Here is a 23,678-nt window from a genome sequence, read left to right on the forward strand (position 1 = left end):
AGTCGTTTAGATGTTTTAATATTTTTATAACACAATATAAATGAATTAGAATAAAAATGTTTTTTTTAAATAATAATTATGTATGTCATAAAGTGTTAATACTTTTGTTTTGCACCTCGACCACAACACAGGTGTCACGTTGAGATGGGTCTTCCCCGCAAGTTGCGCCTTTACACAATATTTTACGGCTTCGTTTTTATCGCGAGGGTTCACTTAATGAACTCCTACATGAGAACACCGGTCTCTTGAAATAACTTCAGAAATGACTACCAAGATCTTTTCAGCACTTTATAAATAACATTCCATGCCATTTAAAAATAAATTTAACTGCTTTACATTGGTTTTTATGAAATTGTCATTCTCTTTTTTTGAAAGCGAATGATTACAAATAATTAAAATAAAATTATTATCATTACATGAGTATTTTTCCGGCATGACGTTATTTCTTTTGAGTCAATTTCCTAAATGGTCTTACATCTACCATGACTTGACCATAAAACTCTACAAATAAGCGCAATGATGTGATTACTTCATGCTACCGAACACATTTTGGTGGTGGAACATGAACACCGGAAATAAGTAGGAGTGAACCCTCTCGCGGTGGATATAGAGCAATAGGTCGGTGGTCTTGTCTTATAATCTCCAATTCTTGCTCTATAGTTAGACCCCAAACGGAAACGGCGTGATTTCCCTTTTATACCGAGTCCTAACTATTATGGCTGATAGCACCAACCCGACGGTGTACGACATTTTTCAAAACATGGAGCAGGGACCGGCTGCAGCTACTAGCACTGCCACTGCTCAGGTGAGTTTTCCAGTCTAATTTACTGCGGCTAACGTAATAAATTCGCTGTAGTTGCGTCAAAAAGCCTATATGTGGCTGCATAGACATGTATATATAGCAGTGGTGCAGGGCCAGTGGAGCCCTGTTTGATCCATTAACTCATTAACTGTTAGCTGACTGTAATTCACAAGGCAAACATGTGACTTCTATCAGTGGACAGGAACAACGTTAAATGAAGGAGCTACGAAATATCTGTAACATATGCAATTTTAATTATTGTATATTCTTGGAGCCTTAAAAAATAGCCTGGAAAACAGAAACAAAACTATAGTAACTTCTTCTAATCAGGTTTAAAGAGAACATTTCTTCCAGTTATGTGTTACGTGCAATGAAAAGCTACTATTGAATATTTCTGTTTTGTAAAAACATTTAGCTTGTAGAAACATGAGCATGTTTTGCAAACATTGCATTTATATATATATCTACTTGGCCCATATGAGCTGAGTTGCATAAATATTTTTTTTTTTTGATGAATTTAAACTGTACTCAAGTATTTATATATTATCAAGTTATCGTAAATATTTTGGACTCAACATGGAGCTGCTGGCCAGGGAATATATAAATTATTATCATCATTGGGTCATTCTCAGTGATACACAGGACTATTTATTAATTCATATGTAAAATACATACTTTTCTTTAATGGATAGGGCACCAAATCTGGCTCCAGCCCAGGGCCCCGGGTTCTTGCAGATCCGGCCCTGGTTTCGTTCCATTCTGTCCTACAGAACGGATTAATAGCTGGAGAAAACTGAAGACTTTCTATACGTCTAGAACACAAAACTACGGGGGAAAAAAGTACAGTTCAAGGTTCAGCTCTGGACTTTGATGTCTGTCAATAATTGCCACGGTCCATCCAGTCTGACCAGTCCCCGTCAAACAGAGGAGGCATCCTGGTCACCAATAAACTGAGAGCCTCACTTCGAGTCATTCTTACCCCTTTTGCCCCATCAGAGCTTTTAATTGCTGAAAGAATGTATTGTGAGGCAGATTTGTTGGTATCATTAGCAAAGATGTGTAAAAAGCCATAACATTATCAGAATAATCTCCAACTGACTTTTTTTTCCTTTTTTTTAAAGAAATTCAACTTGTTGGAGAGAAAAATTCCCACAATATTTAAACATGTGTGTTTTTACCACTATAATTCTTTTTAAAATAAATGTACCTGAAGCAGTTATTTAAAATCAGAATTTCTAAGAACTTATTTAAAGAAAAGTGATGAGTGAGTTCCTTGCTGCGGAGGGTTAAGACCAGATATAAGAGATGCTCATTACTTTTAGCCAGTAGGCAGAAATTAAACAGTTTGTTTTATTTAAAAAAAAAAAGTATTATATAAGTAACATATTTGCTAAGGGGAAAAGTATAAAATAAAACAAAAATAAAATCAAACTACATGTTTACCCATATTTAGAATTACTTTATTGATTTTAAATCCCATATCTGGACAGGAAGTGGGAAGAAGTTTACTCCCATCTAATTCCAACCTTTTCTGTAAATCAGCAGTTTCAGTAAGATTAAAACTTATTATGTAACTTTAATAAAGATGTGTTGTTTTTTTTTTTACATATTTGTTAAAACTATTATGACAGTATAACATGAGACAAATAATCAGTGAAAATAAAAACACTGCCTCCTCACTGTGGTCCTACTGCCATCTGCAGAAACACACCGCTCAGTCAGAAATGACCAATCAGAGCCAGGAGGAGGGGCTTAGCGCTGTCAATCACGCTCGTGTATGTACCGCTCGATGTGCTGATAGTGCAGAAACAACTTACAGTTAGATTGAAACTGCTCATTGGCGGCCATGCTGACTAGCCTTAGCATCATTGAGTGATTGACAGCGGTACAACCCCCTCAACCCTCCCCTCCCCAACCCTTCCGCTCTGATTGGTTGTTTCTGACTGAACGGTATCTGCAGACGGAGGCAGGCGAATCTCTTCAAAAAGAATTTCACAGATCATTTGTCTCATGTTATATGCTAATGAGATAGTGACAGTTTCTAACAAATATGTAAAAGTAGTATATTATTCATATTGTTTAAAAATTAATTTCTGTTCCTGTTCTCCATCAGGCCTGGCTGGACCATCACTCCCGTTCTCTGGGTTTCTTCATGGATGGGAAGTTCATCCTGCCAGCAGACAGACGGAGCCTCTCCCTGACTGATTCCAAAGGTGACGGCTGCGTCCATGTCAGCTGACGACGTTTGATGAGAAATATGGTTTCATGTTCCGTCCCGTTCGTCCCCAGGCGGTGTCGTGTGCAGCACGGCGTGCGCCGAGGACAGCGACGTTTCCCAGTGTGCTTCTTCTGCCACCGCTGGCTGGACGTCCTGGAGCAGCCTGAGCTGCTCCCAGAGAGCCAAGGTCCTGCTGAGGTTCGACTCGCCAACGCTGTACCCAGACCGCTCTGCCGGGCTTTGTTTGAGCCGCTAACGTGGAGGCGTCATGTCTACCCCGAACAGGTTGGTGGGCGTCCTCGGGCTGCACGATCAGTGTGTGTCGGAGCTGTGTGCGCTGTGTGAGGCGTCCTGCTCGCCCGCCGCCCTGGTCAGGCTGCTGCAGTACTACAGCGGCTGGGCTCAGCTCAGAGACACGCTCATACCCGGCTGGACGCCTGTCGGTGAGAAATCAGTGATGCTGTGTCATTTCTTTATTTTTATTTTTTCAAGGTTTTTGAATTAATTTTATTGTTTTGTCTTCCAGGCGTGGTTGTAGTCGTCTCTTCTGATGATTGCTCTCTCTATTCTCTCATGCTCAGAGTCCTGCCGGCGCTGGCCATGGGTAAAACACACACAGCTGGACCTCAAATACAGTTTTTGTTTTACATCTAAACCTTTAAAATAGTCTCAAACATTCAAACTTTGTCCACACGTAGCTGTGTTTTGTTTTTTTTTATGAAAACGAATATCTTCGCCACATCGCTTAAAAAAATATATCATGCCAAACCCATAGGGGGCAGTGTAGCACAAAACTAAGACCTTCATCAGCCAGTCAGATTGCTTCAAAACATCCCCAACTTCCTGTTAGCAATTAAACATGGCACCAAAAGCTTTATTTGTCTGGAAAGATTTATGTACATAGATTGAGCTCATTTTAAATACTATATTAGAATAAAAAAATTTAAAAAACAAGAAAATGTCGATTTTGAATCATCAATGTGTGGACGTAGTGGTGCATTATTTGTCTCAGACTGTAATGCGAATGACACCAAATCTCTGTTTTTCCATGTACACACGCATATCTTGACTTTGGAAGTAGTTTTTCTTATCAGTTTTAGGGATATTAAACAGTTTTGGTGTGGATGAAAGGAAAAGAAATTGCATAAAATGTATTTGTTTTCCCAGATGTTTGGCTACGTGTGGACGAGGCCTAAGATGTTTTCATTGTGCCTTGAAAAGCTTTAATACCCCTTGAACTTAACCACAAGCTTTAAAATGCACTTAAAGTCTTAAATTAATGTTCTGCGCCTGGAGTTGGAGGGGCCTGCCAGTAGCTAGCTGTTAAAATATTATTGCTAGTTATCTTTTTTTGCATTTGCCATTTGTAATTTCAAATTTATCGCCAGTTGGCTGGACAAAGTTTGCGTGGAGATGTAGGTTTTTATATCCATTCATAATGTTTTAGAAAGTTTTACATTCTTGTATCTAAAAGATTAAGGCTTTGAAATGTCTTGGATTCATTTTAAGAAGCAAGTCGGCCTTAAATATGGGATTCTGGTTTCAGTTTTTATTTTTAAGCATAAAAAAATCTGCAATGTCTTACTTTGTGTTGGTCTTTCCCATACATTTCTTGTAAAACGTTGAAATTTGTGTTTAGAACATTTTTACACAATGTAAGAAAGTTAAACACTTGTAGCAGGTTGCTGTACCGGTGCTCCCTGTTTGCTCCAGGTAACTCGGTGATTGTCGTTCCCGGTCGGAGCGCCGCCCCTCCAGCGCTTCTCTTAGCGCAGCTCTTTACCGCAGCAGGGCTTCCTGCCGGGACTCTTAACATCCTAACAGGAAGTGATGTCACGCTGGGCGCCAAAGTGTCCCGGAATCCCGACGTGAGATTGATCGCTTACTGTGGTAACAAGCAGGTGTGTCACATGTCTGACGGTAGAATTAGCATCTGTTTGTTGGATTATTTTTATGTCTGACCTTTCACCCTGCTCTCTCAGGATGGGCTGGCTCTGTGTAAGGCCTCGGCGGGGATGGGCGTCCCCGTGTCCGTCTCCTCATGCGTTGGTGCCACCTGCCCCTTTATCATCTTCGAGTCAGCTGACATTGACAGCGCCGTGGATGAAGTCATACAGATTGCTTTCAAGAAGAAGAACGAGGTGGGAGGAGAGAAGCGGCTGCAAATTGTCTCTTGTTTTCTGTAAATCCACCAAAGCGTTGCGTTCTAAACTATTCTCTGTGCCTTCAGGTCCACTGGGTGCTGTGTGTTCAGGAGAGCGTGTCGGACAGCGTTGTGGCCCGGCTAAAGCTGCGCATGGCGGACATGAAGAGTGTACCACTGAGCAGCGACGCGGACAGGGTCCTGGTGGATGCTGCAGTACAGGAGGCTCTGCAGCAGGGGGCGACGGTTAGTTACAAAGGCTCAGGAAGCTACAAATGCTTAAAAATGTAATGCTGCATTCCAGCTGTAGTCGAAACTATGGTAAAGTCAGCTGAAAATCTCTCCGAGATCGCATCCCCCCCACTGGGAAAATGGGATCAACTCCGACTACCACCAGTTACGACTTATAAGACCGACTTCACGTTTCAAAATGGCCGCTCCTCACATCAGTAGTAGTAAGCTGTGGTAGAAGCAAATTTATTTTACAAGACACACATGTAAAAGGTGCTTCTTAAATTAATGTTACATTCAAGCAACTGCACATATAATCCGAACAAATGACAATTGATGTTTGCTAATGGAAAGTAAAGCTCAAAACGATGTTTGCAAACAGTGTTCATGGGCGTCGCCACGTTGAAATTCTGACTTCTCAACCAGAGCGCCTTTACCTGGAGTCAAACCCAGCTCTGGGTTCCCATTTCGCAGGTGACTGGAACGCAGCAAAATGGACCCCTGTGTGAAAGCAAAACCCCGCCTCCAGACCGGTTCCACAAAAGTGGGTGGGGCCAGGAGACACTAAGGGGCGTGGCCAATTGTTAGGTTGACAAGAGAAATCCTTATTGCCAACTTATTCAGTGTGTCTCTATATGTAGCCACTTTTCAGACCCCACTAAGAACTTTTTTTTTTTTTAAGCGACTATCAACAATGTGACTTGTGACTTTTTTCTTTGTTATTGGAGATTTTTATGGCATCAACATGTGAAAGCACCAGATTGTTTTCGAGCCTAACATTTGGCTCTGTGATGTAAACATCGACCAAGAACTTCCATCCATCCATTTGCTTACACCATTTTCCCTAGTGGGGTCGGGAGGTGCTGGTGCTTATCTCCAGCTAACGTTCCGGGCAAGAGGCGGGGTCACTGTGGACAGGTCGCCAGTCTGTTGCAGGGCAACACAGAGACAGACAGGACAAAAAACCTTGCACACACACACACTCACACCTAGGGAGAATTTAGAGAGACCAATTGACCCGACAGTCATGTTTTTGGACTGTGGGAGGAAGAGGAGTACCTGGAGAGAACCCACGCATGCACAGGGAGAACATGCAAACTCCACACAGAAAGACATGGGAATCAAACCCTGGACCTTCTTGCTGCAAGGCAACAGTGCTATCTTCTGTGCCACTGTGCAGCCTCCACAGTGGAACTTTTGTCTTGAAATTTCAATGCTATAAAAAAATCTGACAGACACTTAAACTTTCTCAACATGAGTTTTATATCCCAGCTGATGGAATCAGGACGAGGTTAAAATGTTTTCCCGTTTTGTGTCCCCGTCCTCAGCTGGTCCAGCCCTGCGGTGCCAGTAGCGGGGCCCGGTACCCGCCCACGGTGCTCTGTGGGGCGGCCCCCTCCTCTCCGTATGTGGTCTCCCCCCCTCCTGGACCGCTGCTGCCTCTGCTGACGTTCAGGAGCAACACAGAAGCTGTGCTGCTGGGTAAACAAACAACTCTTTAAACAATTTGCCATTCTGTCAAACTCCCCTTTACAAAAGCATTTTTGAAATTTGGGGAATGGCATCTGTTGCTGAAACATAATGGCTTTCTACATGGTTTTTATTGTTACTCACTGAATCAGTCACATATTTAAGTAGAATTTGACCCCGTGTGTTTGGCGCCGTCATTGTTGTCGCTCTGTTTCCACACAGGGAACCACAGCCCTCACGGCCACGCAGCGTCCATCTGGACTGAAGACCTCACCCTGGCTCTGGAGACCGCTAAGAGGTCCACATTGCTATACATGTTTTCATTACGTCACCGAAACGCATCATCGCATCACTCTTAAAGGGGCAGTATTATGTAAAAACGACTTTTTTGAGCCTTACATCATGTCGTAATGTTAGTCCTTCATTAATCGCTTGCTGTGATTCTTTCATGCATGATTGAGAAATCCTTTGATCTCCATGGCAACCATTCAGCTGCGCAAAACACCTGGGCAGACCCAGCTCTGCCTTGGAAGACGACGCTCCTCCTCAGAGCTGCAATTTCCAATCTTCTTCCTGGCAGAGCGGCTGTACTCTGCTCCTTCAGACTAGCCAGCAGCAATTAGCAAACACCTGGTGGAACTGCACATCTGCTGAGCTCACTATATGAGCTACTTCTCAGTGCAATGTTAATTAAATAAAACGTGAAAGGTTTAATAGAGAAGCCATGTTGTGATGACTTGCTGAAGGCGAAGTTTCAGAAAGAGCAGGAGTTTTTAAAGACACAGTGCCAATTTCAAGATGTTAATTTATGAAGTAAAAGTTATTTAAAGTTATATTTGACATATACCACATTTTTATAGGAGCTGAAGGTAATGTAGTTACTGTATTATGCTATAAAATGGCACTATGTGCCTGGAAAACGCATAACACTGCCCCTTTAATAACTGAAAATATTTTTAAAACTGTTAAGTTAGTTCCTCCAATTTTTAACAGTTTCTCAATCGTGGAAATTAACGCAAAATCACCAGACTCCAGAATTTTTTCACACTAGTGTATAATTATTACCTTATTGCAAATTTTCTGGAAAAATTGTTAAAAAACAACTTTGGATTTAAGTGATGCCAACTCCCACCTGCAGGTGGCAGTACTTTTTACTTCTACTAAGCTGCTGCCTCAGCCTTATTTCATATCCATGATTGATATATCGAGTAACACGTAGTCACGTTTACTGTCATTATTAAGTGGAAATGTTCCAAAATTCCTTGCTAATATTTGTAACGTAGAAGCCCCAAAAATCATGAAACTCTTGTTGATTTTTTTTTTTAACCCACTTCCTGTGACTGTTTCCCTCCAGTCTGTCTGTGGGCTTGGTGTGGGTGAACTCCAGCTCCGTCTCAGATCCCTGTTTTCCCGTTTCCGGTCACAAAGACAGCGGAACCGGCACCGACGGAGGACAGGAGGTGAGTTTGCCTCTTTTTTCCGCCATGGCAACAGTTTGACTGTTGAGACCTGTGAAGCCACACAGCTGACTGCAGTAAAACACAATAAGCAATATTTTTCATTTCGAACCCCCTTTTTACTGCTAACTAATGGAATAAATAGACATATGAGCTCAAAAACAAATATTTATAGTTTTTAATATGTTCAGGTTATTTAACCATCAGGAACAAAATGCTAATCTGTCCATTCAGTGTTTCAGAGCTACAGGATATTTTCCCCTTAACCTTTTTGACATGTTGTCACATTACAACCATAAACATCAACATGTGGTTTGGACAATACAACACAAACAATTCTGTAACTGCAAAGTGAAGGACGGTATTCAGTCCCCTTGAATCATTCATTGCTTTGTAGAATAAGAATCATCTTTAAGCTCACGCTCAGTCAAACGGCACAGAGAGCATCTGTGAAGATTGAGTTTAAATTTTTGCCCCAGATTTTTCATTGGCTTTAGCAACTTTTCAGACAAACAAATCAGTATCGATCAGAATTGGAGTCGGCAGGCCACGCTATTTAAAGATTTTTGATTGGTGCAGTCCTACTAATAACGATTCTTATCTCTCCTCCAGGGTCTGTACCAGTTCCTGCGTCCTTCCTTTTCGTCCGCTCTTCCTCGCCCGTCTCCTGTTTCTTTGGAATACTCAAAGTTTGGAACAGAAGCTGCCCAGGTTGTTATTCCTGATAGCCCAAACGGTGACAGGCAAGTTTTATTTCTCCCCAGATTAAACAGTACACTATGGAGCAGCTAGCACAGAGGTAAATGTTTATCTCTTTGTGTGACAGCATCCCTCAGTCATACCCTCAGTTTGTCGGTGGGAAAGCATGTAAATCGGTGTCAGGCTGCAGTGTGGCTGTTCAGGCACGAGGGGGCGACAGCGTACTGGTCTTTTGTCCCGATGGAGGCCGCAAAGACGTGCGGAATGCCGTGGAGGCCGCGATCAAAGTTCAACCTGGGTGAGAACTTTGAGCACATATTCACGAATAAAAACAAACAGCACAATGAAAAGAAACATGTTCTTTAACTAAGGAAGAGAGACAGTTTTTATTCAACTGGTTACAAGAAAGGAAAGGGGGAAAAAAAAGAAACAAAAAACAAGAAAAAGACATGAATGGAAGAAAAAACAAAGGAAGAAAGAGGAAAAAGAAAAAAGCAAGAACGGAAAAAACACAAATGCACAAAGAAAAATACACACAAAATATTTAAATAAAAGAGGACAAACTTGAAACCTTCAACAAAACTGATCCCTCCCTCTAACGTACAAATATTTTCATAAACCTACATCTGTAAGGTTGCACAGTCAATAACCAGCCCACATCTGTTTATGCAAATATTAAAGATGGAAAGGAAAAAACATTCAGAAACTAGATTTTGTCCCTTTACAGTTGAGTAAAAATGCAGCCAACAGGAAGAAAGTTAAAAATAAACACTAAACATTTCCTGTCATTTGTATCACGTAGGCTGACCAAATGTATGTTGGAAACGTGTCCAAACATACAGAACCTAGCAATGGTTAAACGGAGCTTTTCAAGTTCAGACACAGTAGAAAACACATTTTATTATTTTCCCGTGCTCCTCTTGTCATTCCCCCATAGTTCAATGTGATCGAGATAAGACTGTTCCTGCTGAGTCAGACAGTGTCTGAACAAAGTCCAGAGATTAATCATCAACAGAGAGTGATGAAACGATTTGTGAAAAACACATCGTCTCCGATCCCGAACAGCTGCTGGCAAAACTCTGTAAACCTTTAGAGTTGGTGATCACACGCTAAAATCTGACCGAGCAACACAAAGTGGTGTGTGTGGCGGAGTAGAGCTGCAGCCAGCGATTAGTTTAGCAATCAAATATCCTGTTGATTATTCCAACGATTAATCGATTGTTCCAACAATTAATTGATTATACCAACAATTTATTTGATAAAGAAAATTGCCACTTTCTGCAGATTTATTTATCTGCTTAAGTTTGTTTTGTACAAAATTTAAAAATACATGAAAAATGGAAATAACTGATTCAATTCCTTGTTTGAATAAGAAAATAAACATTCTATTTCCTTAAAAACAACAAAAAAGCATTCACTTAGTGAACAATTGATCATTTGCAGCAAAAGATGCATCTGCATGTAAAGTAAAATACTTCTAAATGTGAAAGGGTCAGCCCCTTCTGGTTGACTTAACGTGATTGCAGTGTAGGAATGACCTGCTGATTTATTTTTGTATGAACAATTATTAACTGGACAGAAAAAGATGCTTAATTGGAGATTTATTTTTCATAATTTGTACCAGGTGAAGCTAAAACTGCTGTGTAGAACATATTTATTTCCACAGACCCATTTGTTAACGTCAAAGTCCAGTAAGAATTATTCCAACACTCCTTCCCTCCTTCAGCTGGATGAAGAAGAGTCCGTCTGCACGCGCTCAGTCGCTCTACTCTCTGGCTAAGGGTTTGGAATCCAGGAGGAAGGAGGTTTGTGCGTCGGTCGGCGCCCAGCTGGGGGTTCCAGCCGAGGAAGCGGACAGAGAGGTGGAGCTCAGCGTTGGCCGGCTCAATGTCTGGGCGGCGTACTGTGACAAAGTACAAGGTGGCTCCCCGGTGAGGCCCTTAGCATCTCTGCAGCGCCGCGCATCACTGTGATCAGCGTTGACCGTCTTCCTCCTCTTCCTCAGCCCATGACCCAGTCCGGCGCCGCGCTCTCCTTCCCCGAACCGCTGGGGGTCGTCGGGATCGTCTTACCCGACGACGCGCCCCTCCTCTCCCTGGTAACCGTTCTCGGGGCAGCCATCGCAACAGGCAACGCGGTCGTCATGGTGCCCAGTCAGAGGTTTCCACTCCCCGCATTGGCTTTTGTTCAGGTAAAAGAGCAATCCAGCGCTGACGCAACAGATACAGAGACTCGAAAAAAGTATTTCTGAAGTTCATATTAGGGCTGCACAATATATCGGCATTAACATCGGTATTGACCTCTGCTAGTAATTTTTTAAACATTTCAGAATGAATCCAATAAAAGAAACTGGGCCAATAACAACTAGTTAACATCTTATTGCCGTTTGTGTTTCTTGGGACGTGGTTGGCCATTGGGCGCTCCGATATATCGGCCGGCCAATCAATCAGCTTCAATTTCCTTGAATTTGGAAAATTGATTAAATTGATATTGATATGTGAAACCGAACTTATTCACTAATCTTATCTTTCCTGACAAAAGTCTGACAACTTGCTACTAGCTGATTACAAATTTGCGCAAAACTTGGTAAATGTATTAGAAAAAAACACAATTTCACAATAGAAATTTCCATTAAATATGAAATGCAGTTAAAATCACAAGTGAATAAATTTGTTTACGTAATAGGTCTTTAAGAAACATGCTACAGAATCATCCTCAAAGAGCTTCCTGTCATCTTTTTCTTTGTGGTTTTCGCCATTGGCAACATCTGCTTGTTGACCAATGTGACTCGTTTGATGCGAGAAAAAGTGTTTCCATTGCAGTTTTGTGAAATAAACCAATTTCGGTACGGCCGAATAACCACCTCATCATAGCTGCAAAATGTTTTATCAAAAATCAAAATTGGTGTGCTTCCATCAAGAAAATTTTGTTTCAAAATGTCCAATTGTGGAGTTACATGATCAATGAAAACGCAGTTACTGTTCCCTCTTTCTCTGCCATAGGCTAAGAGTCACACTGCTGTTGCCAACTTAGCAACTTTATCACTATATTTAGCAACTTTTCATTTAAAAAAAAGTTGTTATTGGCCTAAATCGGTTCACCCCTAGTTGGTCATTTGTCGAAAGGGTTTAAATATATCTGTTATCAGCCGACAATAATATAGATTTTCATTATCAGCCAAAGTTTTTCTATCAGTGCATCCCTGGTTTATAATCTTCAAAATCTCATTTTAAGTCGGTTTCCTGATCTCACCTACATTCAGATTTATATATTTCAAGCATGTTTTGGTCCTCATCAGGTGCTCCAGTCCTCTGACCTGCCTGCAGGTCTGGTGAACATCATCACAGGAAATCGAGACCAGCTCACAGTGGCGCTGGCTAATCACAGCGTCATCAAGGCCATCTGGTACTGGGGCAGCGCCCAGGTGAGGACGACGCTCTACCATAGTTAAATATAATAAACAGTGTATATATATATAGTCTGATCATGTGTCTCTCCTGTGTGTTGTTTCAGGGGTGTCAGTACCTGCAGCACACCTGCACCAGCCCGCTGAAAACCCTCAGGCTGTCCTGGCAACAGGCCGGGGAGGGGCGCGGCGCGGCCCCGGACTGGGCTCAGCCTCCCCCGTCCTTGATGGAGGACCTGTGGAGAAACGCGGTCCAGTGGAAAAGCGTGTGGATTCCGACCGCGTGAGACGCCGGCCCCGTCCAGCAGCAGAGATGACAGAAGGATGTTTGGTTCTTAGTTCTGGCAGGAGGAGGAATCAGGTTAATTATTAACAGCAATACGCAAGATGATTTACTCACTTTTTACATTCTGTCCAAAATATATCAAATATATGAGGACCATTTTTTTATTATTATTATTCACACAATTTTTTTTCCACTGTGATCGAAATGAGCAGAGGTGGTAATCCTTCATACTGTCAAAGTAAAAAGTGCAATTCAAACTGAACGGTGCTGACATGATGTTATATTTTGTATTGAAATCATTTCATTTCCTCTGGATTTATCAGTGTTACACACATATTGGATAATGCTATTAAAAACCTCTGACAGTTGTCAGTAAGGTGTCGGCCTCAAAGTCTGAGACTTTGGGCTCGATTTGGCCAAACCGCAGCAGGGTTAGTGGGCGGGGCTTCTATCGCCATGGTTTCAGCTCATTTACTCTCATTTTGTGAGTTGAAACGTCTGGTCTTAAACACAATGTGGTTATTGTGACTAGCCTTTGTTGAAATATCACTGTTTTAATGAGTACTGTACCATCCAGAAGTCTTCTGACCCTTTGAATATTTTAATTAACTTTTTAACCCAGGGGCGCACCGATAGATTCTTAATTTTGGACGATCGGCGGTCGGCCGACTTCTTACAGGTGAAACCAATATTTTCTACCTCTGCAAAGATTGTTGTCACTATATTTGGAGACATTTCAAATAGGGATGCATGATATATCGGCGCTACAATCAGTATCAGCTGATATTAAGAATTTCTTTTAACATGTCAGTATCGGTCTGATTAATAAAACTAGGCCGAGATGAACAACCGAGTTTTACTTTCATCTTGTTCACATCTGTTTCTGGTCTCATCAGTAGAGAAATGTTATTAGAGAAATATTAGTCATATAAAAAAAATATCGGCCATCCCCAATTTGAAACAAAAAAAAATCGATATTGGCTGGTGAAGCTTTTTAAAAATTGGTGATTGGCCAGGAAACTGCAACTGGTGCGCCACTAGTTTTGTTTTTTTCCCCCTATTTTTTTTCTTGACAAATGAACATAAATGGCGCATCATTATGAAGTTAAAAGAAGAGAATTTACAAAGTCAAGTTTGTACACTTGGATTAGGCGACCTCTGAAGGGATTTTATTGCACTTGATTTTATTCAAGGTTGTCAGAGTGAAGGACCTGAGTACCAACTTTGCCAGAGATTTGTTTGATTTTTATGACATTGTATCCTTCTCTTTTCACTTCAAAATGACGCACTATCATGTCGGCCTGTCATGTAAAATCCCAATGAAGTAAACTGAAGTTTGTGGTTTATAACGTGACGAAACGTATAAAAGATTCAAGAAGTATCAATACCTTAACAAGGTACATATATGCAGTTTTGATCAGTCTAACGTCTTACCTAACTGCCTTACTGTTACACACCAGAAGTCTATTCAGGTCCACCAGACTGAAGCGTCATCATCATGGGGTTCAGAATGACTTGTAGTGTTAACTGCTTAAAGCGACTGAGCTTAGTCTTCCCAGGAGGCTCTGTGTTAAGAACAGTGGCATATTCATGGAACCGTGCCTGCATCTGTGGCCAAGTGTAAACAGGACTGTCAGTGAGTTAGCAAAAAAAAAAAGCTCACTCAGTTAAAAATGACTGTACTTTTTGCTTGTATGTCTTTATTACTGCACCATAGAACTGTAACAGAGGCCATAGATTCACTATGCAGTGTAAGCATTCTCTTCAAGATGTGAAAATCTGTGTTGAAATTGTGAAATTAAATGTATTTTAAAATGTTTGTTACCACAGACCCACCAGGTACGTTTCTGTCCTAAGCTGTAAATTAAAGGAGAATTACACAAAGTATGCAAGTTGTTGTGTAACTTGATGCTTTTCTTAAATGCATTTCTGTATGCTTACCAGATTTCACTTGTAGATTTGTTGCTTTGAGTTTACAAATTTAGAATTAATTTTATTGCTAGTTTATATTTTACCCAGAAATCTTTGTATTATTGCTAATACGCCAGCCTAACCATTTCTTTCCACTCTCATCTCTCTTCGCTGCTCCGTCTGGGCTTCTTCCCACTGAAGTGAATTTCTTCGGTACAGTTTCTAACCGGACCAATCAGCAAACAGAAGGAGAAGTTGTGAATGATGACATCGATTTTTCTGTGCTGTTTAAAAAAGTTTTGGCAATGGCAGCAGAGGAAACGAACGAAGTCGTTCAATCCATGTTGGCCACACTTCCAAATTTTGAATTAACGTCAACAGCCGCCTCGTTCAGATTAGTAGTTCTCTCTTCGTAGTGCAGGATGGTTGTTGACAGCGAAACTGGCGCAATACCTACGTCACGGCCAAACGTTAGCAGTTGGGTTAAATTAAAAACTTCGACGGAGTCCAGGCCTTCTGCAAGAAATTATTTCTAAATAGCCAAGCATAGAACAGTTGGGTTTTGGCATCATGTAGATGGACTTGGTGCTAATATCTTACGTTGTGGCCAAAAGATGTCATACAGAAGCTTATGTGTTTTAACGTCCACATAAAATCTGCTACTACATTAGCTTTCTAGCTTGAAAACATTTTCTGAATAAAGAGCTTTTTGGGTGGGACATATTACCTCTGATTCTGATTTAAACTGGTGGAGTTCATTTAAACTGGTCAGTTTCCTGTCAGATCTAACTTTTTAAGCACAGGCCATAAATATTCATAATGGTTGCTGGGTAGACTTATGGAGGGCAATGTTAGCTTAAAGCTAGCTTAATGTTAGCCTGCTTTATCCATTAACTTGTTTTGATGCGTTTAGAATCATTGTCCTGTTGGATAATGACTTGTGATATTAAAAATCTCTTGTTTCCACCATGTTCTTTATGTGTTCTTTGTGCATGGCCTCCTTCAAACAAACTGTTATCTTAAAACTTATTTGACCCCCAAAAATCCCCCCACTGTGGTCTATTTATGCTGCCATTTATGTGTCAGAAAACCTCTCAGTCTGTGGCAGCACGTAGTAAAACTCAGTTCACTGTGGACGGAGATGCAGGCGGCACATAATTAGACGACATGAACCAAAAGGGATTTGCTCCTAGCATCTCATTTTCAGAAACCAGTTTTGCTTCCCTTTTAGTTTTCTCCCAAACTGGTTCCAGCCAGCGACCTGCTGACGTAAACGCCTCTGCGGTCACAAGACCTGTCTCCTCTCGCTGCTGTCAAACCCGTAGAGGAACAAAGTACCAGGAAGCGCAACTGAGAAACCGAGGAATGCCGAGTCACAACAGTGACATGGCACTTTTTTAGCGCTGACTCACGTCCTGCTTCTGAAAAAAAGCTGACTAATAGTGTCATATGACAGACAAAAAGATGGAAAGGCGTTGGCAGAAATGCAGAGTCACTCTCTGAGTTTGGCTAAAAGTTTTGCATACAATAAAGTGTAGATTTTAAACTGTGGATCAGAGATACGTTCCTGGACTTCAGCTGTGATGCAAATCAACTTTCTGTCTTTGAGGTTTTATTGTTCTTCATTAATTTCATATCTATTTCTGCTTCATTTTTCTATTTCTCTGTTCATTTAAAGGGACAATTCCCATTAATGCACATAAACTCTTTAAACTCTTTTGTCCGTTGTGTAAATGAAGCAGATTCAGTCCCACATGCTAATTTCAATTTGCAGTCTCTGGTAGCTGAATGGTATAAAACACATTCTGTGAAAACTGATCGATTCCTGTGTTAAGGTCTACCTTCCAGAACATTTAGACCACGGTTGGTTTTTATTTCTAAATGAAGACGTGAACATGTTAAGGAACGGGCTTTTCACATATTTAGCATTGTTCAGTACCAGGAATGTAGTTGGTTACTTCCTCTAATCTCGTGGGGATTTTTTTTCCCACTTTGTTTGTCTCACATATTTCCAGGTTTCATAAGAGTTCCCAGTGAAAGCAACGATTGCAAAATGTGTCAGGAAACATAAACCAAATTGAAAAAAAAGTTACATTTTGTTACCATGCCTACCCTAATTTAGTGTATCGAATTAAAAACGTGCTATCAGCACTTAAAGTCAAGAGACGATCTAATTTCTAAGACTGTTTGCAGTTTTTCATGACGCTTTATCTTACACAGGTAGCCTGTTCTACAGGAGTTGTAACCGAATACTTCAAGTCTACTTTCGCTGACTCAGTTCTCCATGAAGGACAGAAACTAAAGAGTTAAAGGTGAAAAGGCAACTTGGAGAGCAGATATTTATCACCTAATGCCACCTGAAATGTAAAGGTTGATAAAAGTTTGGTGAGATAGTACAGCTAAGGTCGTCATGCGTAAATAATCCAGCTGAAATGGCTACAGTATTTTTCTTAAAAGGATGGAAACACTCTGCATTTGTGTAATTCCCCTTTAACTTGAGCTGTTTACTGTACACACGTGTTTTCATAGACAACTTTCCAATGTGATCTCTTGAATCTCATTCATTTGTGCTTTAATCAAAGACAAATAAATGTCATTCAATTTAAATCTATCTGCATATGTTAGGGAATTACGTAGTTCTATATACTAACAAGTTTGTTACCACAAACTTCAATCTATTCCATTAAGATTTTAAATGATAAACCAACACAAAGTGATGCATAATCAAAAGGTGGGAGGAAAATGGCACATTTGTTTTATTCCTTTCTTTTTATCAAAAGTCTTTTTAAAAAAAAAATAAAGTCAAAATGTTGCCCTTTGCCTACTGTTAAAGACGCCAAACTACTAAACCAAACACTTTCAATGTTCACACAAATTATTAGGATTGTGACTGACAGGATAGGAGTCATTTAAAAAAAAAAGATTTTACTGTATATTTTAATATTGAGTCTGTTTTTACATTAAACTATGTAATGTAACATTCAGGGTGAAGAAAGGCACCTACAAAATAAAAAGTAGTATTATGTAGTATTGTTATTATTCAATTATTTACAACCCAAATACCCAAGCAGACACTTCCATGACTGAAGTTCGGGTTACGTGATGGTGGGTGGACCTGCTCTGCAACGTGAGCCGCTTACAGAAGCAGGGAACGTTCGTTACGCGTCGGCCGTCGATGAGTCACAGAGGAACTCCGTGTTCCCGCCAACCTCTGCAGGTTTGCAGACACCGATTTTGTTGGAATTCATTTCTTATCTATTTGCTTACGACTAGAAGTGTGTCTGTTGAAAAGCGTTGAAAAGTTAACAACGCTGCTTTGTGAAGTAGGGCTGCATGAACAGGTCCTAAACAAAGCAGCTGGCCAAGAAGACAAGCCCTAACACTGAATGAGGCAACAGATGGAAAGAACAGCAAGAACAAGTGGAAAATTACTGACGTGTCAGTCTCTTTTACTTTGTTAGGGTAACATGTGCTAACATATTTATAACAAATTACTAAAACAAATAGAGAAACTGTTGCCACATGTTTCAAACTATGTCTACCGTGAGTTTGAAAGGTTTGGACGTCAGATTTAAAGTTAAAGTACGCCGAGGCCCTGACAAAACCCAACCCTGGGAGTTCCTCCACTGTCAAATTCTTACTAAGAGAAAGACAGCAACTTTGATCATAAAAATGTCACCAGATTACTCCTTGGTTTAATGTTTTCTACAATGACATGATGTCTGAGGCCTTTTCATGCTTTGTAACGTCTCGCAACATTGCTCTGCTATTGAGTAAAGCCCTGAAAGTCGCTCTGGTCGTATCCTAATGCCACGTCAGCGGTTTTAAAAGTCATGTGGTGTTTTAGGAAGTAAAAAGTTCAGTCCACTGGCTCTGTGCAGTCATAAAATTAGCTACTGTGTATCAGTAAAGGTCAAATTAAAGAGGATCTCAAAAGAGTGCAGTCCTTTAAATTGCTAGTGTTTGTGATCCAAAGACATTGAAACGATGACAAATTATTTCACAAAAATAGTAAAAAACAGTGACATGGAAAGCTACCATAACAATGCTGATACACGGCTCTACATTAGGATGTCACCAGATCCAGCAGGCCCAGATGAACTCTGTCAGATTTGATTTGAACACTTTTGAAGTGTCTATGTGGGTCCACACCAGAAAGTGTTCATTTAACTCTTTTTGGAGAGTTGGTACCTTAACTCTAATTAAGTGTCCAATATCAAATCTGCTGGAGTTAATCATTTAACACTTACCAACACTAATTCAGTGTTAGATCTTAATATGAACTCTCACAGAGTATTTTTTTATTTCATAAGAGTTATTTGTCATTAATATTAAATAGGTATTTTCTTGTTTTGAACTTGTAAAAATTCTTTTAAAAATAAACGTTTAATAAAGAGGCAATGATGTTCTCAAATGCATTTATTTCTAAACATGCACCGCAATTACAAAACATATATATATATATATATATATATATATATATATATATATATATATATATATATATATATATATATATATATATACTGTATCTTCCCAACGTGGAATAATGTGCATATGTTTCACATGTCGTGAAGCTTTTATCTGATTTGTGAAACTTCAGTAAAGGGGGATTTTAACACTTTTTTTTGCATCTGGGTTGCACTAGCACTGCTCCAGCTCCAGAACTACAACACCTAGACTCTTCAATCCTGAACTGGATTATTCTGTTCTAATAGCAGAATATTTAAAACCATGTTTGTGATTTGTGAAACCTTTTTCTGATTTGTGAAACTTCAATAAAGGTTGATTTCAACACTTTCAGATAAATCTGACCAGTATTCATGTAAACGTTCAACATCATGAAAAAAAAAATAAAAAATACTCCAGATTATTACGGATCTGTTCGTTAGCCAAGAATTTGACTGAATGTTCACCGGCTCGATTCTTTTTCCAACACTTGTGCTCCGCAAACATTCGGCATGCTAAGCTAACTATGCTAACACCTAGCCGTGTGGCTATGATGTCTTTCATACAGCTTGAGCTCAACTCAAAATAATAGTTATAAACCATGTCAGAAAAAATTTTACTTACCAAGCGCAGTGAATAACTCAGACATGTGGAAAGTAAATTGTCCTGAAATGACTTGGCTTCAGTCGGTGGGAACCTGTGATTCTGGGGCCAGTCAGTGAATGAACTACTTTAGTGTTACAGCCGCTGTAGGAGTTCAGAGTTAAGAAGTCAAGAGTTACTGATTCCACTTTAACACCTCTAGATTTAATACAGAAACACTTTGTTTTAACACTGGACTTTAACTACTACTAACAATATACACCCCAGAGTTACATAAACACAATGTGACTCTATTAGAGTAAAATTAACTCTACTTTTGCACAAAGCCTACTAACACCAAAACATTTAACACTTTTGAATTTGCTGTGTGGATGTGCCACTGCCTGAAGTAATCATCTGTAGACCTAAAGCAGAATGATGAAGCGTCAGCACACATTTTCAGTTGATTGCAGCTAAAAACTACTGATCTGGGACAAAATCGAGGTTTATTGTGACGGACTCAGACCTGAACTTTCAGAGACACATAAAGACAGTTACAAAGTCAGCCTTCTATCACCTGAAAATAATTCCAGGATTAAAGAACTAATGTTCCAACAGGTTCTTGAGAAACTCTTGCATTAATCTTTAGTCGAATTGATTATTGCAGCAAGACTGCCTAAAAAGACAATCGGACAGCTGCTGCTGGCGTTCCCACGAAAACCAGGAAGATAGAAGATGGAGCACGTCCCCCGGTTCTAAAGTCGTTCCACTTTGAAATACTTTTGTTAGCTTATAAATCTAGACCACTCAGATCTTATGGTATTAATCTGCTCTCCATCCCCAGAACCAAACATGCAGCATTCAGGTTTTATTCTCCACTAATCTGGAACAACTTCTAGAAATCTGCTAAAAGTCTGTATTTCAACTTTATTCATACACTTATTGTCTTGTTGCTGGATTGTGCTATACTTAAAACCTGCCTTGGCTTCCCTTGCGCGTTAGTGGTTCAGTGCAACCAGCTCCAAAACAACCGTCAATTTGTGGCTGCAAGGCCTCATCTTTGTGTGTTTCATAAGAGACAGCTCAGAGGACACAGCAGCATATTTTAAGAATTATAGTTAATTTACTTAGAATCAGGCCAAATGTGTCAATTTTTATGTTTAAGCAAAATATCTTATATAATCAGTACACACACAGTTCACATGAACAATTCGGAAAAATTGCTTATTTGGCTTCTTTCTTCACGTAATTCTGAGAAAACACATTGTCATCGCAGGTGGCATCATGTTAAACAGAAACGCGACGGTTAACCATTTCCACGAATCAATAAAGGAGGGAATGAAATTTGATCGCTTCACTGTGTTGTGCTAAAGCTGTGTCTCATAAAAGCGACACTATGATTCTTCTTATCTCACCCTCGATTGCCGATTGGCGGAAACCTGCAGGATGACGTTGACGTCTGTCACGAGGTCTGCCCAAACTGTATAAATAGAGAGGAGCGCCGACTCCCAGCACAGAACGGGGAACAAAGCCTCAAGGAGTTCTTGCTTCAACAGTGTTTGAACGGAACTTCTTTCTTCGCTTGAACCTAGCAGACTGCTTTCCAGCGCTACTTCAATCCTGCTAATACTTGAACACTACTGAAGAAGTCGACTTAAAGCTGTATTTTTCTACGTTTTCTTTTTGTTAAAAAAAGCACAAAGAAACGCCAGCCAAGATGGAATCCCAGGTGCGTCAGAACTACCACCGCGACTGCGAGGCCGCCATTAACAGGATGGTCAACATGGAGATGTTTGCCTCCTACACCTACACCTCTATGGTAAGAAAAATGTGTACTATATGCACTGCCTTTGTTAGGTCGGTCTGCCCTTAACCAGTCGGCCCCATCTCGTTAAATAAAATGCTGCGTCACGGTGAGGCTGCAGTTGTTTTTGCTAACCTCCGCCATTACTCACGCGGCTGTTTTTCGCCAAATAATGATGGGGCGCGAGACGTTTTAATGATAGTTTACCTCGTGTTTGTTCGACAGGGTTTTTACTTCTGCCGCGACGACGTGGCTCTGCCGGGCTTCTCCCACTTCTTCAAGGAGAACAGTGAGGAGGAGAGGGAGCACGCCGATAAGCTGCTGTCCTTCCAGAACAAGAGAGGAGGCCGAATCTTCCTCCAGGATATCAAGGTAACAACTATTAATTCTAACAAGACACGTAGCAGCCATTTTGATGTTTAAATTGCAACTTGAAGCAAATTTATTGCTGCATAATGCAAAAAAAATTGAACTGTAAATGTTTTCCATTTTATAGAAACCAGAGAAGGATGAGTGGGGCAGTGGGCTGGAAGCCATGCAGTGTGCTCTGCAGCTGGAGAAAAATGTCAACCAGGCTCTGCTGGATCTGCATAAATTGGCCTCTGATCATGTTGATCCCCATGTAAGTGAAAAGTCGGAAGCACGTTTTTTTTTTTTTTTTTTGTTTTGACACTTGATGTGTTTAAAATAAAACAATTTTGTTTCAGCTGTGCGATTTCCTGGAGTCCCACTACCTGAATGAGCAGGTGGAGTCCATCAAGAAGCTTGGTGACTACATCACCAACCTGACCCGCATGGATGCCCACAACAACAAGATGGCGGAGTACCTGTTTGACAAGCACACCCTGGGAGGCAAAAGCTAAATACCCAGAAGGGAATATGGAGTAGAAGTGTGTGTAACAAAGGCTTCAGGCTAAATTTGTCTACTCCAGAGTTTATTAAGCATTTCATTGACCTAATCAGTTTCTGAAGTTGTAGAGTTGAGTGTATTAAGTAGTTGGTCTAAGTGTAACTTCTGATTCTCTGAATAAACATCTTGAGCTGGAGTTCTGTGGTCTGACTTGTTTATAATTTGAGGTCATTGTGCCTCCAAAACGGGTAAATTCCTGGTTAAAAGTGAAGCAGTAAAATGTCAAACAAGTTTCCTGATTCCAAAAGAACTGCTAACAGAAGATCCCAAAGGGAAACGTAACGGCATCTAACAAAGTTCATGCAGCTTAAAATGCCACCTGGCATTTGGCCTGAAGGATCTGCTTCAATCACAAGCCTGAGATTTAATACACAAACCTGAGAAGAGTTACTAGACTTTAAAGCAAAACCATCAGGTATTGTGGAGAAACTTGAGAAAATATGTTGAATTTTAACAGGTTTTCAAATTGGAGTTGCAAGACTTTTTTCCACGTAAACTTATAAATAGCAATTTGAAGACAACCACACAAAGATACAGGTCTTACAATGTGGACCAGGAACTGACCATATGAGGCTGTTCCCTAGTAAAACTCCCAGCTGGGATCTTTCTGCATGGAGTTTGGATGTTTCATAGCAAATGTGGGAGCACTGGCTTACTACTACACTAGCAATATATGCATGATGGATTAATTGGTCTCCCTAAATGGATAAAACTTGAATTTACTGGAGTAAATGGTTAAATACAATAATCCATTTTCAAGGCTGTGTGTAGTCAAGATTTGTATGAACCTCCTGTCTTATACTTCCATTAAGGCTGGGCAACATTCAGACATTCTAGTGAATACATTGAAGTGGAAATTGCTATTTATTCAATCTTGAGTGATTTTTAGCATTTTTGCATGAAAAACAAGTTATTTTCTTTATGCACTTTGGACTGAGGTGATAAACTATTTCAACTTGGAATGTCAAAAATTGTCAGTAACCTTGATTCTTAACATTGTTGTTTAAAAAGCCATCAGTTTTCCCATGTCATCTTCACCACCTATTAATTATGGGAAATTATGGAGATTGGTAGATTTATAATATAGGAATTTTAAAATACAAAGTTTTTAATTTTTCAATATCAGAGAATTAGTTACAAAAATTGTTGCAGCTCTAAATACATTTTGAATGTGAGTGTAAGAATGTGAGCTTTATTTAGGTAAGAATAAAAGGAAATCAGAAAAAATGGAAATAAAATACAATATCCTAAACAACACAATCATGCGACATTTAACATATTTTCTTTCATCAAAGCCAAAAGTTACAGTA

At 40.1% G+C, this 23,678-nt stretch overlaps 2 protein-coding genes across 2 annotated transcripts; both read left to right on the plus strand.

Annotated features, from left to right (window-relative positions):
• Positions 1-558: 558 nt before the first annotated feature.
• aldh16a1 (aldehyde dehydrogenase 16 family, member A1) lies at positions 559-14,719 on the plus strand. The gene is made up of 17 exons (XM_032588283.1): positions 559-805; positions 2,916-3,015; positions 3,092-3,218; positions 3,306-3,463; positions 3,547-3,624; positions 4,734-4,921; positions 5,003-5,161; positions 5,251-5,409; positions 6,723-6,876; positions 7,087-7,162; positions 8,219-8,324; positions 8,934-9,064; positions 9,148-9,318; positions 10,747-10,951; positions 11,026-11,211; positions 12,319-12,444; positions 12,534-14,719. Exons 1-17 carry the CDS (start codon positions 716-718, stop codon positions 12,711-12,713), a joined length of 2,394 nt encoding a protein of 797 aa, XP_032444174.1. The 5' UTR covers positions 559-715; the 3' UTR covers positions 12,714-14,719.
• Positions 14,720-21,156: 6,437 nt separating this feature from the next.
• Positions 21,157-22,504, plus strand: LOC116736072 (ferritin, middle subunit). Its single transcript, XM_032588297.1, has 4 exons — positions 21,157-21,473; positions 21,684-21,830; positions 21,955-22,080; positions 22,166-22,504. The coding sequence occupies exons 1-4, from the start codon at positions 21,372-21,374 to the stop codon at positions 22,319-22,321; spliced, it is 531 nt and encodes a 176-aa protein (XP_032444188.1). The 5' UTR covers positions 21,157-21,371; the 3' UTR covers positions 22,322-22,504.
• Positions 22,505-23,678: the final 1,174 nt, after the last annotated feature.

This window comes from Xiphophorus hellerii, chromosome 16 (assembly GCF_003331165.1).
Source record: "Xiphophorus hellerii strain 12219 chromosome 16, Xiphophorus_hellerii-4.1, whole genome shotgun sequence".
In the NCBI taxonomy this organism is placed as follows: domain Eukaryota; kingdom Metazoa; phylum Chordata; class Actinopteri; order Cyprinodontiformes; family Poeciliidae; genus Xiphophorus; species Xiphophorus hellerii.

Excerpts from the sequence above, each read along its gene's own strand:
- aldh16a1 (XM_032588283.1), top strand. The coding sequence starts at position 716 with ATGGCTGATAGCACCAACCCGACGGTGTACGACATTTTTCAAAACATG. Across the intron at positions 7,163-8,218 it reads GCTCTGGAGACCGCTAAGAG|TCTGTCTGTGGGCTTGGTGT; the intron begins GTCCACATTGCT and ends GTTTCCCTCCAG. Across the intron at positions 12,445-12,533 it reads GGTACTGGGGCAGCGCCCAG|GGGTGTCAGTACCTGCAGCA; the intron begins GTGAGGACGACG and ends GTGTTGTTTCAG.
- LOC116736072 (XM_032588297.1), top strand. The coding sequence starts at position 21,372 with ATGGAATCCCAGGTGCGTCAGAACTACCACCGCGACTGCGAGGCCGCC. Across the intron at positions 21,474-21,683 it reads CCTACACCTACACCTCTATG|GGTTTTTACTTCTGCCGCGA; the intron begins GTAAGAAAAATG and ends TTTGTTCGACAG. Across the intron at positions 22,081-22,165 it reads CTGATCATGTTGATCCCCAT|CTGTGCGATTTCCTGGAGTC; the intron begins GTAAGTGAAAAG and ends ATTTTGTTTCAG.